This window comes from Coregonus clupeaformis, chromosome 9 (genome assembly GCF_020615455.1).
Source record: "Coregonus clupeaformis isolate EN_2021a chromosome 9, ASM2061545v1, whole genome shotgun sequence".
Classification (NCBI taxonomy): Eukaryota; Metazoa; Chordata; class Actinopteri; order Salmoniformes; family Salmonidae; genus Coregonus; species Coregonus clupeaformis.
This window is the reverse complement of record NC_059200.1, coordinates 33884896-33900881: the sequence shown is the minus strand read 5'-3', so window position 1 is coordinate 33900881 and position 15986 is coordinate 33884896. Positions and strand designations below refer to the sequence as shown.

Below are 15986 nucleotides of genomic sequence, written 5' to 3'. Positions count from 1 at the left end.
CTGCAAATACGATGATAGATTCATGCAATGTTTTTACTATAAAGGAGATCTTTCTACCCCTACTCTTGTCCACAGTGGTCTGCGAACCCACGACCTTCCTGTATTGCCATGACGAAGAACAGTTTCTAAAACTGCATATCTAAGGCTCTGGTCTGTCCAAAAATGAGGTTAAACGGATCACTCCCTTACATCTCATTAATTGTTTAATCTTATATTGAGGTAAGAGGGCGAATAATCAGCTTTTTAAGCCCGTGGGACAATGTATAGCATGGCGTTTAACATGACGACATAAGGTAAACAAGCTGTGATCTAGTAATGATCTCAGAGACCTTAGGGTAAGCAGCTTACCCTGTCTGCTTTAGAAGGCAACCCCAGACAGCTCCCTCACCCATGCGTGCATTCGATAGTTAGCAGAGAACTGGTATGACACCAAAGCAAACTGACCTTGACTTAGTAGGAACTGGGTGAGTGACACAGAAAATACACCTACTTTAATGCCTGGGTGTGAGGAGAATTTCCTGGGGAATGGTCTACCAAAGGATCCATGACCTTACGCTTTCAGACAGACTTGTCTCTTCAGGTCACCGACTCGCCTTACTGTGTGAAAGAACTGTGTGGTGCCTTGCTAATTCACTGTGTCAGCAGAGGCCCGGTGACCTCTAAAACAGTAAAAGGCTCTAAACGGGCTCCTGTCTTTTTATAAATGACTGGGGGGCTTAGGCCTCTAGCAGCTACTTGAGCCTAAGCTTTATCTGAGTCTCAGGGAGACTTCATGTGGGTATTACTGGGTTGGGATGCATGTGTGGGAGCATGGCCTTTCAGTATGATTCTGCAGTGCACACTGCAAAAAGTTAAATCTAATCAAGCCTAAATATCTTATCTTTCTTAAAATTTATTTTTACCAAGCTAAATGATCTAATGTCATTGGCAGATAACTTTGCTTATTTTAACATAAAAAAAGGCCAGCACCAAACCAGTGACTACCTATGTGAAAACGGCGCATTTCTACATTTGGTAGAAAACAAGAATGTTAAAAAGTTCTACATCATCAAACACTATGAGATTCACGGTGACGTGGGGAGCAAGAAAATACCCTCTCTCTGGCTAGAAACTTGTTGCAGGTTTTGAAAATCAGTAAAAAAAAAAAAAAAAACTTTTAATCCCACCCTGTGATGTCACAGAGAAGCATTTTTTTAGGACCTATCTTCTTAACCACAGATCATAGAAACACACCGTTTCACATATGTAGACACTGGTTTGGTGCTGGAGATAATGAATATGAGGTTGAAAAGTGATGGAGTTGCAAGTAATTTATCTTATTTCAAGATAATAATTTGATTTATAAGCAAAATGATCTGCCATTAATGTTAGATAATTTAGCTTGGTAAGATAAAAACACTAATATAAGTGAATTATCACTCATATAAGGTATTTAAGCTTGCGTAACAGACCAAAGCGGGGCGTGTTTCCAGGGCACTCATGGCCCATTACTGCTACATGGGCACACGCGTCAGGCCCAGAGAGAGAGAGAGAGAGAGAGAGAGGCCACTTGCATGGGTGAGCTCGCGCTGAGGAGGGCAGTCGCCTCCCTGCACAATTACCCACCGTGCGCAGAAACAGAGCTCCCCTTACGTATGCCCGCGTTGGTTCGCCCCGCCAGACTAAAAATGGAAGGTAACAGATCCAGGCCATGGTAAGCTGGGAAGAATGCATCTGGGTGGGTTGGTAGGCTGGGAGCAAGGGGATGGAGGGGTTTGATGCTCATTAAGTTTCTGGAATTTTGGATGAGCTGACTGGGTAGAAACATCCCTAATGTAGGCATAACAGCCAGCTGACCAACCACAGCCCTGCAAACAGCTACCAATGGACATCGCACGTAGTTATTGAGGTCATCAGTGTAATGGCAAAGTTTGTGTGGCTGTAAGACTCATGTTTCTTCCTCCTCTTTCCTGTTTTGCAGGCTACTTCACCGTATTGGCAGTAATACTGAAAACAACAAATGATGCGCCATGGGCCAACGAGTTTGAATGTAAGAGCCAATAGAGATGTCGTAATGTATACACCGACGTGACAATCAGTTACAGACATTTCCTGCTTGACCTTGACATGACACTAAAGAACCAGAACTAGATAACATCCATCCTTTGGTTCTTCCTTTAAAAAGCCTTACATCTAATTCCCTATTGTCTCCTCTGGCAGCTATCGAATTGTCCTGTTTGATAGAGTCCATCTCCACAAAAAACCCAAGAATCGAATGGAAGAAGATTAAGGATGGGGAGCCCAGCTATGTCTACTTTGAGAAGAAAATCTCAGGTAACACAAACTCAACTGAGTGCTTTGTCGTAATGTCATCTTCACTAATATCTCCAACATCAATATCAAAGTGACAAAACCAATACAAAATGTTCAAAATCATCTTACAGACACAAACAACTCCTGTTTTACAAACAGCAGTTCTCGGACTAATAAGGGAATGACATTCTGTTTTATACTCATCATCAATTATGCCTGTATTAAATCAATGGGAACTTAAAGCATGTTTTTTTCTCCTGCAGGAGATTTGGAGGGCAGAGCAAGGATCAGAGAGCCTGCGACATTGGTGATAACCAACGCCACAAGATCAGACTCAGCCAGTTATCGTTGCGAGGTCAGCGCCCAGACTGACCATAAATCATTTGATGAGATTTTGATCAACCTCGTCGTAAGAGGTAGGTCCATCATCCCTCCGAGCCGCTTCAGCTCACATCTGCTCAACACATCATCACCAGCTTTTTGCACCAGAAGCACATCGTTAGTTGTATTACTACAGTAAACTGTGGTATAATATTGAAACCAGAACAAATTCAAGACTATACACCCACAAGAAGATGCATCACCCTGTGGCTATGACTGAAATTGCATGTTTGGGTAAGGGAGCATTGCCGCTACCTCGCTGAAATTGCATGTTTGCCATCAGTCATTTGCGTTGCAATTCTTTAATGCATCTCATAATGTCACTGCTAAAATGTTTGCCGTTAGTCTTAAACCTTGTTTCTTTGAAAGTTGCTATGAAACATAACATACAAAATACAATGAACATGTAGTCTTTGTACCTAAAACAGCCATATCAGTTTACAGGAACTTATTTTTCCTCTGTTTCAATGTTGTAAGCTGAAACCATGTTTTAGGTCACGCCAACCTTTTGGCACATGTATGAGGATGCTTTTTGACTGGGCCGCCCCTGCCCCAAAGGCGTGTTCTGGGCTATATGGGGAAACCTCTGAAACTGCATCCCCGCTAAATCGCAGTGCTAAAGATGGAAAGTGTTGGCAGGGTTTGGCACGGGGTAAAAAACACGTACCCTCCCTCCGAGATCATTCATTGGCCTAGTAACAATAATTCAGTGTGTATCATGGGCTATGCTGTTTTTGACACAATCAGATGCTGAATGTTGCCATTACTGAATGTGTGCTTGTGTCCACAGTGAAGCCAGTGGTGCCAAAATGCGTTGTCCCCAAATCGGTGCCTGTAGGGAAGGCGGCAGAGCTGCGATGCGTGGAGGACGAGGGTTTCCCCAAGTCTCAGTACCAATGGTTCCGCAACAAGGAGGAAATCCCTGATGACCCTAAGACCAGCCTTAAGTTCTTCAACTCCTCCTACACGCTCAACGCCGAAACAGGCACCCTGGTGAGTGTGTGTTTGTGTGCGGTGACTGGGAGGGAAGGGGACACTGTAGTGCAGTGCAAGGCTGCGGGGGTGGTGGCCTGGTGCCTAGGGGTAGGGGTGGATATTTTGGGGAGACAGTTGATGGTGTGAGGGGGCTTGAGCCATTAGGAGAATCTGCTGTCCTCATTGGCACATTCCTGAACTCCCTCCCTCCAGACAGTCAGTGGCTCGCCCCCGGGCCACTCCACTCCACTCAACCTTTACACTGGCTTCTAAAGGTTGGTCTGGCTGTCACTGACATACTGTACTTCCAGGGAGTCACACCCTACTAGATACTGGCCGCTTTTCCTTGAAGACCACCTGCATACGCTACCAAATCTGCTTTTCATATCCAACTGAAAGCCAACTAATTATTTACAGGACTAGAATTAGAGGACAAGACCATCATTAGCGTGGGTTAAAATCCGATGGGAGACAGCATACAACGAGAACTGAAGGGATATCTGTTGAACAGTAAAGCAACTCATTTTGGGGACAGTTCCACCCCCAATGTAATTCCGATTGAACCTCGTTATAAGCCTGCACTTTCCCACATGCAGTACATACACCAGAACGAAAGGACACCGGTTATACGAAGTGTAATTGAGCCTTGCTGTTGTTGGTTTTTCCTCTACAGAAATTCAGTGCTGTCAGAAAGGACGACTCAGCAGAGTACTTCTGCCGAGCAAAAAACGACGCGGGCCACTCGGAGTGTGGACCGCAGACAATGGAAATCTGTAAGTCTGTCTGACAGCTGACAAAGTTGTACACAAGACACATGTTGTTTGTTGAAGCATGTCATTCCAGTAGTCTGGTATTTAATTCATAAAGAGGTATCTCAACTTCAATTCTTCATTCTTCCTGTTGTTTTTCCCCAGATGATATCAACATTGCCAGGATCGTCCTGGGTGTGCTGGTGGTGGTGCTATTGTGTGTAACAGTGGGCCTCTGCTTTGCGTACAAGCAAGGCTACTTCATCAGCCAGAAACAGACTGGAAACAAGTGAGTGAAACTTCCTCTTGAGCAGCAATAGTGATGGGTCATGGCTCATTGAGGTTTAACATTTGCCAATTTAGACTTTATGAACAAACTTGACTTCACAACTTTACCTAGTTAACTTACGGCCCAAGGTTTTATAACATGCATGGAACAATTCTTACTAGAAATGTGTTGTTTTTGCAACAGCATAAATGCCTTCTGATCATGTCTCCATGGTGTTTGACAGTTACAAAGCCCCAGCCAAAGGAGAAGGAGTGGACTACGTCAGAACCGAGGACGAGGTGCGTAAAGAAAAACAAAGATTTCTTGAACTCAAAAAAGTAAAACTAGGCAGTCCTTTAACTTTTGCTTACTTGCTCTTCCCTTTTTATTCTAGGGCGACTTCCGACACAAATCTTCGTTTGTCATCTGAAGAGGAAGACGAAGGGCATGGAAGTGAAAGGCGTGGTACTTTGGACTGAACTCATTAAGTGTGTGAGATTACCAGTGAGCTGCCACAGTACATGCCTTGAACTCTCAGCATGTCTGAAACTATTCAAGTTTGCCAAAGGTGACAAGTTTTCACAAATCTATATAGAACTGTTAACCATTGTTACAGATACACAGACAAGTTTTGAAACCCACTTGTTGACCATTTTCATCACCAATCAACTTATTTTGCAAAATGATGGAGTTAAGTTACAGTTATTGCATGTTTTAAAAGGTTTTTAACATCATCTGCTGGGAAAAAAGCATTTATGTAAGATGTTCTGCCAGGAGGAAAAAAGTATTTAGCTAAGTTCTGAAGTAAATCTAACATGACACATTTATACTGTAAACATTTGCTTCAAAAACCTTTTTTTTCTACCAGCAAAATGTCTGACTATTTTTGATGGAATATATTTTGAAATGCCCATAGATAAAGGTTTACTTTTTTAAATATTTGTAAAATACTAACATACTTTTTTTATTTGGTTGTGGGAAAAATATATAACAGTTTCAACCACTCAATATTCAGCTGTAAACAGTCACCTTTCCTGATCATGAAAAAAATGATCTCATTACAAAGTTACCTGTATTAGCATATCAAGGTTTGGCTCTAGAATGGTCTTAGATATTTTATTTACTGCTGGGATTTCCATGTTAATATTGAAAGAAAGTTACACGTTGATGTTTGTACAGTAGTATATATAGTCTTAGACAGTAGGAGGCTTCAAAGAGTACCAGCCAAAAGCTAGGAAACACTGTGCACAGTCAGTGCTGCATATCCTTAATTTTAAGTGTCCTTCTGTGCTTGCTGTTTCTTGTATATATTGAATAACTGTCCAGGTTGGGTTTTTTGCTGTGTGTCAGGAATATGTTCAGTATTTGTAATACAGGGGTGATGTTGGCTAACAATTGTACTGATTGTATATAGATAATTGTTTGTTTCCCCCACCAATCAAGACTATGGTGAAGAACATTGGTGAAGAATCAAATGTAAAACTACCTAAAGGAGGCAATATGAAACTCTTTCCATGGTTTGAAAAAGACATGGTCATGGTAGAGCCGATCTGCCTAATGTTTGCACATAGGAAGATATCAATACTGTTCAATCATCTCTACCCCAGGCAAAAATAACTGAAAACAGAATTTGAAATAGAAAATTGAAGTAAACGACATAGATAAATTGTATTTGACGTTTTCCCAAATGAATTTATTTCAGACATTTCCAAGAGTTACAAAACATTCTGCGATACATACACAACAATTGCCTGATACACAAATAGTTTTTCACAAAATAGGTACTGAAGGTTTTCATTTGTACATTGATAAAGATCATTCCTCTTAAGTGCCTTCTGCCATTACAACAATAGATCCACTTCATGTCATCTAACACTTTCTTTTTTACAAAAACTTTAATTGCATTTTAAATACTCTGCAACAGCGTTTGAGAGGAATGATGACATTGCCACCTATTCTTAAGACAATAATAGTGTAATATTTTCCCACCCAAAACATTTTAACATATCTGCTTTGCTTTGTAAATAGATTATTTTCGTTTTACATTCTTTTAAAGGATTCAACTTTTTTCCATTTGAGTAGAAATAGAGATGTATTATGTATTAGTGCCTAAATATAGTGGGAATTATTTTTGGTAAAGAGTAAAGACACATAGCACTAGTACACAAACAGAAGAACATGTACACAAAGTTTGTTAACAGATTAAATAGATGGAGAAACACAAAAGCATGTAGCCTACTTGAGGCTTACATTTACCATAAAGGCAGAAAACACCTGCAACTTCCAAGGCATTGAAAATAGATTATTTTATTTACAAGCCCTCTCTTTAAAACCTGCAATTTAGTTTTAAATACACCGTGAAAGATCGATTCCAATACATGTTCTGTGGTTGGGGCTAGCTAAGCCAAATACTGACTGCCAATCACGTTTCCTCCAATCCAAGGATGATGAGGTTCCATCTATCCAGTGTTGATAATCTGCCTCTAATTTCTCCAATGCTGGAGGTTGGCATTGATGTCATGTAAAGGTTCAAGCTTTTCAAGTGTTCACACGTTTATTTTATTGAGAACATTTTCTGAACCAAACTCATGTAACACCCATCTCGGGCCTGGTACAAATCCTCAGAGAATTCTTGAACTGTATGTCTATGAATAATAAAACTCACTTCTAATATTCTGACATGTGCGGTGGATTTTAATTTACAAAAATAAACACAGAAAATATTTGATTTTAGATAGGACATCGAATGTGTTCAGTATGGATAGAAGAGAACATGAAAAAGACAGAAAAATAAACAACTATTGCTGGATTCGTTTCGTTCTTTTTTTATTGATTGGGGACTACAAGTTCCGTTGCCTGGACACTGGAGTTCTGAAAATACGAGATGAATCAGGTGAAACATTTGATCCTTTACAATGGTTTAACGCTGACTTTACTTACTGCTGATCAGGTGACATCTTCTCCAGTCTTTGAACCTGTGAAGAAAAAAACAATAGTCAAACCAAACACATGATCACAATGATCAAATGGCATCTGTCAAAAGATCAAGATTTAGCATACCTGTTCTCCGGTCACTGAAGATGGCGCTGACTCCTTTCCCGAATGTAAATTAGCTTATTTTACCTGAGTAACATGTAATAAGGATATTATGTTGAGGATGTTATGTTGGGAAATTAGCTTTTTGGTCTTTAATGTTAGGCATAAGGTTAGCAGTTTGGTTAGGGTTAAGTTAGGGTTAGTTTTAAAAACAGCTTTTAAGATGGTAGAACTTCCGGCTTTGCAGCTTGGCCAGTTAGTGCCAACTGATGACTTCAGTGACTGGGAAATGGCCATCTCTGGACACCGTACTTGGTGGGATTTATCATGGGGCTGCCAGCCATTTACTTGTGGCTCAATGGCAGCACTTTCTCTACATTAAGGAGCTTTCATTGAGTCCGTAAATTGTTGACAGTACCTGAAAACACCACCAGTGGGGTGCACCATTATTATTTTTTTGTTGATGCATGCCAACAAAGCCACAACATTAAACTATACATTGATTGCACTATAACGGTGACTAACGGTGCCCACAAACTGTTAGGGCCTACATAAAGCTGTCCCAACAGCAGAGCTTTCTTTTCAGCACCATGGAGTGAATCCTTACCACCGCTACACCTGGCAATCAGCGGAGCCTTGTCTGGCAGCGAAACAGTTCATTCAGACTCATTTACTGCCTTAAAAAAAAACGTGGCTGACTTGCTTAAACAAATGTGGTTTCTACTGACAATTGAGATGTACAAACTAAGGCATAAGGGAACGAAGAGCAGATAAGAGGAAATTCGTAATTTCGATTAATATATTAATGAGCGAGCTAGGACATACGTAGTCAATATAACTATTTGTTCAGCACTTTTGAAATGTACAGCGACAGAATTCAGAACAGGTGGGAGGGGTGGCAATATTTAAGGCATGTCTTTGAAAACAAGTGCAAATGTGACATTTCCATGCAGCACATATCGGGATATTTTAGACCAACGAAAAGCAGATCTTAGCGGTAACATGGTAATGGCATGGATTTTGTGAGCGGAAGCACAACCTATACAGCTGTGACGCACAGTGCCCTTATGCTCATGGAACAAGAGAGGAGATGTGTTTTTTTATGCGGGAAACCCTCGTATTAATAAACATAAAAAACCATTTGCTTTTACCATTTGCTTTCATTTGATTCAAAACCAGGCATAAAGCCTCCCCTCCCTCAATGAAGGCTGTTTTTTTGTCCTGCCCAATTCGTTCAACAAGTAGCCAAGCCTAGCATTAATGGTTTTGAATCTTGAGACTGCTTTGAAATGAATCTTCAGCACCAAAGCTTTATTAAAATATTAAGTTTGGAAGCAGCAAAGCAGTGAACGGACATCGCCTTTTTATCTATGTATTGTGCAGACCCTACATTCTTTTCGCCAGCTTCCATTTTGGATGTATGCAAAAAACCCTCCATGTAGGCTACATATGTCCAAATGCCCATCATGAAACGAGAGATGAGATGATGCTGGTAACCCTTGTATGTTCTCCATACTCCCGTCCAGCAGGCAGTACTGCTGCATCAAGTCTCAGCTTGACAAACAGACTGTTAAATGGATCAAAACTACCGTATTTTCCGCACTATAAGGCGCACCGGATTATAAGGCGCACCTTCAATGAATGGCCTATTTTAGAACTGTTTTCATATATAGGGCGCACCGGATTATAAGGCGCATAGAATAGAAGATACTGTAGTCAAACGAATTGACTGGGGTTGCGTTATGCATCCACTAGATGGAGCTGTGCTAAAAGGAATGTCAACAAAACAGTCAGATAAAGTCAAACTTTATTAAGCGTTCTGACAACTCCGTTCACTCCCATGGTAATGTTGTTCAAACGTTAATGTGCATATTAACAATATCTCCCAGCCTTGCTCACTCTTCTCCCAAACGTGGAGGGGAACCTTTCCCTGATTCAGTAAACACGTAGTAAAAGAAACAGTCTGATACCACTAAATCAAACGTTAGTGCATAACTCAACATTGTTCAGTTACATATAACACGTAAAGCTCACTTTTTCAGTTCATTCCCCATCCACGAACCCCTCAAATTCTTCTTCTTCAGTGTCCGAATTGAACAGTTGGGCGACTACGGCATCCAACCTGCCCGGCTCCCTCTCGTCATTATCCGAGTCAGTGTCGCTGCTGTTGCCTGGCAGTTCAGATATTATTCCTGCCTTCGTGAAAGCTTTGACCACAGTTGAGACCGATATATCAGCCCAGGCATCCACGATCCATTGGCAGATAGTGGCGTAAGTCGCCCGGCGCTGTCTCCCCGTCTTGGTGAACGTGTGTTCGCCTTCTGTCATCCACTGCTCCCACGCAGCTCGCAGTCTAGCTTTGAACGCCCTGTTGACACCAATATCTAGCGGCTGGAGTTCTTTAGTTAATCCACCCGGAATGACGGCAAGCTCCGAATTAGTTTGCTTCACTTGTTTTTTGACAGCATCGGTGATATGGGCGCGCATTGAGTCGTAGATCAATAGGGACGGAGCTGTGTGGAAAAAGCCACCCGGTCTCTTGACGTAAATTTCTCTCAGCCACTCACTCATCTTTTCCTCATCCATCCATCCCTTCGGGCTAGCTAGCTTTGATGACGACGCCGGCTGGAAAGTTCTCTTTTGGCAAGGTCTTCCTCTTGAAAATAATCATGGGTGGAGGTTTCTGGCCATTAGCCTGGCAGGCGAGAACTACAGTGAAGGATGACTTCTCATTCCCTGTGGTACGTACAGACACCGTACTGGTCCCCGTTTTCTCCACAGTGCGGTTCACGGGAATATCAAAGGTGAGTGGAACCTCGTCCATGTTGGTGATGTGCTCTGGCCGGATCTTCTTTTCAGTGATCTTATTTTTTGCAGTATGCGCGGAAAGTGACCAGCTTTTCTTGGTAATCTTTTGGCAGTTGCTGCGAGACGGTAGTTCGTGTGCGGATGGAGAGATTACGTCTTTTTCATAAAACGAAAGCACCAAGAAGGACCGCCTCGAAATTCATCGATTGTCATGTCCCGTGCTAGCGCTGTTGCCTTCATTCAAATAGTGACTGTAGAGACGCTTCTACTTGCTGCTCTCTGTTCAACAACCCACTGTTCGAGTTTGTCCTCTAACTGTGGCCATCTCGCTTTGTTCCCGCGGAAACTCTGTTTAGTCTTCTTTACTTGGCGCAGGTCATCTTCTTGCTTCCTCCACTTCCGTACCATTGATTCATTAATGTTGAATTCTCTCGCTGCTGCTCTATTCCCATATTCTACTGCATGACCGACAGCCTTGAGCTTGAACTCTGCGTCGTAAGCGTGTCTCTTGAAAGGTGCCATTTTGGGGTCTTTATACACACACAAGTGGTGTGGGACTGTGAGTAAGCACAATACCGGTGTGTACTGGCTACCGTAATGCTGCAAGTGGTGCGGCTTTGTAGTTTACCAGTCGTACTGAAACATTTCATTATTATTACATTGTTTTTATTGGTTTTTCATACTGAAACATTTTGACAGAGCACCTTGAGCGCCGTGTACAACCAGTATGGATCAACCAATTAACCAATTGATCCATACATAAGGCGCTCCGGATTATAAGGCGCACTGTCGTTTTTTGAGAAAATGAAAGGCTTTTAAGTGCGCCTTATAGTGCGGAAAATACGGTACTCCTCTCCCTCTCCCACAGACTATCCACACGGACTCTATGCCCATCCATAGTGTGTTCTTGGACATGCAAATTGATTAGCTAAGCTTTATCAGGTGTTTGTAAACACAGTGTGCTGCGAGTGTAATGTTCTCCTCTATTCTACGTAATTAATCAGGCTAAAACCTACAGTGATCAACCTGAATCCGAGTACAGCCTAGTTGTTGTTCCTGTCCAGTTTCTAGCATATTCAGTGCACCGTGGATACGTATCCACTGCTGTTCTGCCACGCGACCCGGCCCGACGGTGGTGTACATCCCAGACCCCATATGGGGGTCCTGTCAGCTGGGAGAGCTAAATGTTTTTAAATGTTACATATCAATGTTCAATGTTAGGTCTGTCCTCTTTCGTTAGAATGTATAGTTTTTAAAATACAGCGTGGGTTACGTGAGGCGAACAGAACGGGGATCGCAGACTGCGTAGCTCAAAGTGGGGGGGTTCTATGATTTTATTATCAAGCGTGGGACTCCGGACTCCGGACTCCGGACGCTATTATGTCCCTGTGTTGCTGCGGTAGTCCTGCATGGAATACATTTTGTATGGCAAACCGTGCGCAGTCTTAAGTTTTTACTTTTCAAAATGTGCTTTAAACATTTAAGTTTAAATGTTCTGTATTTTACATTTCTACACTGAAAAAAAATAAAAATGCAACATGTAAAGTGTTGGTCTCATGTTTCATGAGCTGAAATAAAACATCCCAGAAATGTTCCATACACAAAAAAAACGCATTTCTCTAAAAAAAAATGCACAAATGTGTTTACATCCCTGTTAGTGATCACTTCTACTTTATCAAGATAATCCATTCACTTGACAGGTGTGGCATATCAAGAATCTGATTAAAGAGTATGATCATTACACAGGTGGACCTTGTGCTGGGGACAAAAATCCACTAAAATATGCAGCTTTATCACACAACACAATGCCACAGATGTCTCCATTTTGTGGAGCACACAATTGGTATGCTGACTGCAGGAATGTCCACCAGAGCTGTTGCCAGAGAATTGAATGTTCAACATTGTTTTAGAGAATTTGGCAGTACGTCCAACTGGCTTCACAAACGCAGACCACTTGTATGGCGTCGTGTGGGCGAGCGGTTTGCTGATGTCAACATTGTGAACAGAGTGCCCATGGTGGCGGTGGTGGGGTTATGGTTTGGGCAGGCATAAGCTACGGACAACGAACACAATTGCATTTTATCGATGGCCATTTGAATGCACAGAGACAAGGTGACGAGATCCTGAGGCCCGTTGTCGTGCCATTCATCTGCCGCAATCATCTCATGTTTCAGCATGATATTGAGCGGCCCCATGTCGCAAGGATCTGTACACAATTTCTGGAAGCTGAAAATGTCCCAGTTCTTCCATGGCCTGCATACTCACCAGACATTGAGCATGTTTGTGATGCTCTGGATCGACGTAAACGCCAGTGTGTTCCAGTTGCCACTAATATTCAGCAACTTCGTACAGCCATTGAAGAGTGGGACAGCAGGCCACAATCAACAGCCTGATCAACTCAATGCGAAAGAGATGTCGCGCTGCATGAGGCAAATGGTGGTCACACCAGATACTGACTGGTTTTCTGATCCACGCCCATACTTTTTTAAAATGGTATCTGTGACCACCAGATGCATAGCTGTATTCCCAGTCATGTGAAATCCATAGATTAAGCCTAATTTATTTATTTCAATTGACTGATTTCCTTATATGAACCGTAACTCAGTAAAATCTTTGAAATTGTTGCATGTTGCATTTATATTTCTGTTCAGTATAATCTCTAAGGTCGTTATCAGGGACATTATCCTTGACAATGGACTCCCTGTCATGATGATGGCTGTCCTCTTGCTCTGCCTTACCTGGAGAGAGCCCATGAGGTCATTCAGGACTGGCGAACGCTTCTGTTCCAGCATGCTCTTCAGATTGATGATGATGATGCGAATCATGCTATCGATGAAATCTTTCTTCTGGACCTGTGGGTGGATGAAAGGATGGATGGGCGTTTGTTAGTTAGACGTTGGCGCCCTCTAGTGGCTTGGAACACAAGCTGTGGTTTTAAGTACCGTGTGGGACAAATGCATCTTTATTGTAAGTCACTTTGGATATAAATGACAGCTAATAGTGATATCATCAATATTATCACTACTACAACAATTGTTTTATAATACAACAGTGTGTGTACTATTAAGACGTTGCTTGTAAAAGTAAATAATTAAACAAAGCTTAAATTGCAACCAAATCCAGGGAGTCCTGGCCCCTTTTTGTATTATTTACTAGTACAATTATCATAATCTATTATTACTAGTACCAATATTCAAAGCTTAACGTACCTGTGAAACCACCTTCTTCTGGTCCACCTGCATGACGGCCATGGCCCACATGGCGCTGACGGCTTAATCTCCTTGAGGCTGAGGATCCCAAAGGTCTCGGCTAGCACAGCCGCCCCATCACCGTCCAGAGGCAGCTCCCCATCCACAAATCATGCATTTGGACTCAGATTTTGTGTTTTTTTAACAACTACCCTACAATGTACCACACAGTTGTTGCTCTTACCTAGGATGTTCTGGCTGATCTTGATGGTGATGTTAAAGTGCTAGGTGTCTGAAGTGCTCCAGCAGGAACATATACATCCTGAACCTCCTCTCTTTGTTCTGGGCTCCTTTCAGGGAGAACTTAGCCTTCTCACTGGGGGACAAACAATCAGACATTCAAGAGCAATTCTGCTAAATGGAATTGTGTGCCATGTGTTACAGAGTACTTAAGGGTACCATTCTGTTCAATAGCAATTATGTAGTAAATGGCTAATTCAAATTGTCTATCACAGTAGTGGCACTTCGATTCATTTTCAGTCTGTTTATTTTCCGCCGGCCACTACATTGACAATTTAGTAATTTAGCATTTAACTCCTATCCAGAGTGCTTTCCAGTCAGTAGAGTCAGAGCTAGAAGGGGGGTGGGGTGTTCAAGTGCTGGTTAAGTCTTCTTTTTTTATATTAATATTTTTTAATTGGGGGGGTCAAGGTGAGGAGGAGGATTATTTAAAGATACTCTTTGAAGAGGTAGGGTTTCAGATGTTTTCAGAAGATGGGCAGGGACTCTGCTGTCCTAGCTTCAGGTGGAAGCTGGTTCCACCATTGGGGTGTCAGGACAGAGAAGAGCTTGGACTGGGCAGAGCGTGGGGTGGGAGGGCCAAGAGACCTGAGGTGGCAGAACAGAGTGCTCGGGTTGGGGTGTAGAGTTTGAGCATAGCTGAAGGTAGGGAGGGGCAGTTCCTCTTGCTGTTCCGTAGGTAAGCACCATGGTGTTATAGCGGATGTGAGCTTCAACTGGAAGCCAGTGGAGTGTGCGGAGGAGCGGGGTGACATGAGAAAACTTGGGAAGGTTGAAAACCAGGCAGGCTGCTGCATTCTGAATAAGTTCCAGGGGTTTGATGGCACAAGTGGAGAGCCCAGCCAACATCGAGTTGCAGTAGTCCAGACGGGAAAGGACAAGGTTCTTTGCACTCTGGGAGGATGACACTGTGGAGTTGTCAACCGTGATGGAGAGGTCTTTGAGTGGGCAGGCCTTCCTGGGGAGGAAGAGCAGTTCCGTCTTGTCGAGGTTGAGCTTGAGGTGGTGGGCCGACATCCAAGTTGAGATATCTGCCAGGCACGCAGAGATGCGTGTCATCACCTGGGTGTCAGAAGGGAGGAAGGAGAAAAGTAGTTGAGTGTCATCCGCATAACAATGACAAGAGAGACCATGTGAGGATATGATGGAGCCGAGTGACTTGGTGTATAGAGAGAAGAGGAGAGGGCCTAGAACCGAGCCCTGGGGGATGCCAGTAGTAAGAGTACATGGTGCAGACACAGATCCTCTTCACGTCACCTGGTAGGAGCGGCCTGCCAGGTAGCATGCAATCCCAAGATTGTGCATAGCCTGAGACGCCCAGCCCTGAGAGGGTGGAGAGGAGAATCTGATAGTTCACAGTGTCAAAGACAGCGGATAGATTTAGGAGGATGAGAACAGAGGAGAGAGAGTCAGCTTTGGCAGTGAGGAGAGCCTCCGTAACATAGAGAAGAGCAGTCTCGGTTGAGTGACCTGTCTTGAAGCCTGACTGGTTAGGGTCAAGAAGATTGTTCGGAGAGAGATAACAAGAAAGTTGATCAGAAACAGCATGCTCAAGTGTTTAGGAAAGAAAAGAAAGAAGGGATACAGGTGTATAGTTTATGACGTCAGATGAATAGAGTGTTGGTTTCTTGAGGAGGGGAGCAACTCAGGCCATTTTGAAGTCAGAGGGGACGCAGCCAGTGGTCAGTGAGTTGATGAGGGAAGTGAGGAATGGGAGAAGGTCTCCAGAGATGGTCTGGAGAAGGCAGAAGGGGATGCGGTCGAGCGGGCAGGTTGTCGGGCAGCCAGACCTCACTAGTCGCAGGATGTCATCTGGAGAGAGAGGGGAGAAAGAGGTCAAGGCGTAGGGTAGTTCTGTGTGAGTGAGACCAGTGGACTCAATAGGTTGAGTGAATGAGTAGCGGATGTCGTCAACCTTTTTTTCAAAGTGGTTGATAAAGTCGTCCGCAGAGAGGGAGGAGGGAGGGGGTGGAGGATTAAGGAGGGAGG

At 43.0% G+C, this 15986-nt stretch overlaps 1 protein-coding gene across 1 annotated transcript in view; it reads left to right on the top strand.

Annotated features, from left to right (window-relative positions):
- Nucleotides 1–7341, top strand: part of LOC121573939 (junctional adhesion molecule 3B-like) — a 52080-nt gene extending 44739 nt beyond the window's left edge. The window contains exons 2-9 of the mRNA XM_041886350.2: nt 1961–2029; nt 2200–2313; nt 2556–2708; nt 3464–3666; nt 4322–4421; nt 4563–4686; nt 4910–4964; nt 5060–7341. Of these exons, the coding sequence (XP_041742284.1) occupies nt 1961–2029; nt 2200–2313; nt 2556–2708; nt 3464–3666; nt 4322–4421; nt 4563–4686; nt 4910–4964; nt 5060–5095 (854 nt within the window). The 3' untranslated portion in view covers nt 5096–7341. The remainder of the gene's footprint in view (nt 1–1960; nt 2030–2199; nt 2314–2555; nt 2709–3463; nt 3667–4321; nt 4422–4562; nt 4687–4909; nt 4965–5059) is intronic.
- Nucleotides 7342–15986: the final 8645 nt, after the last annotated feature.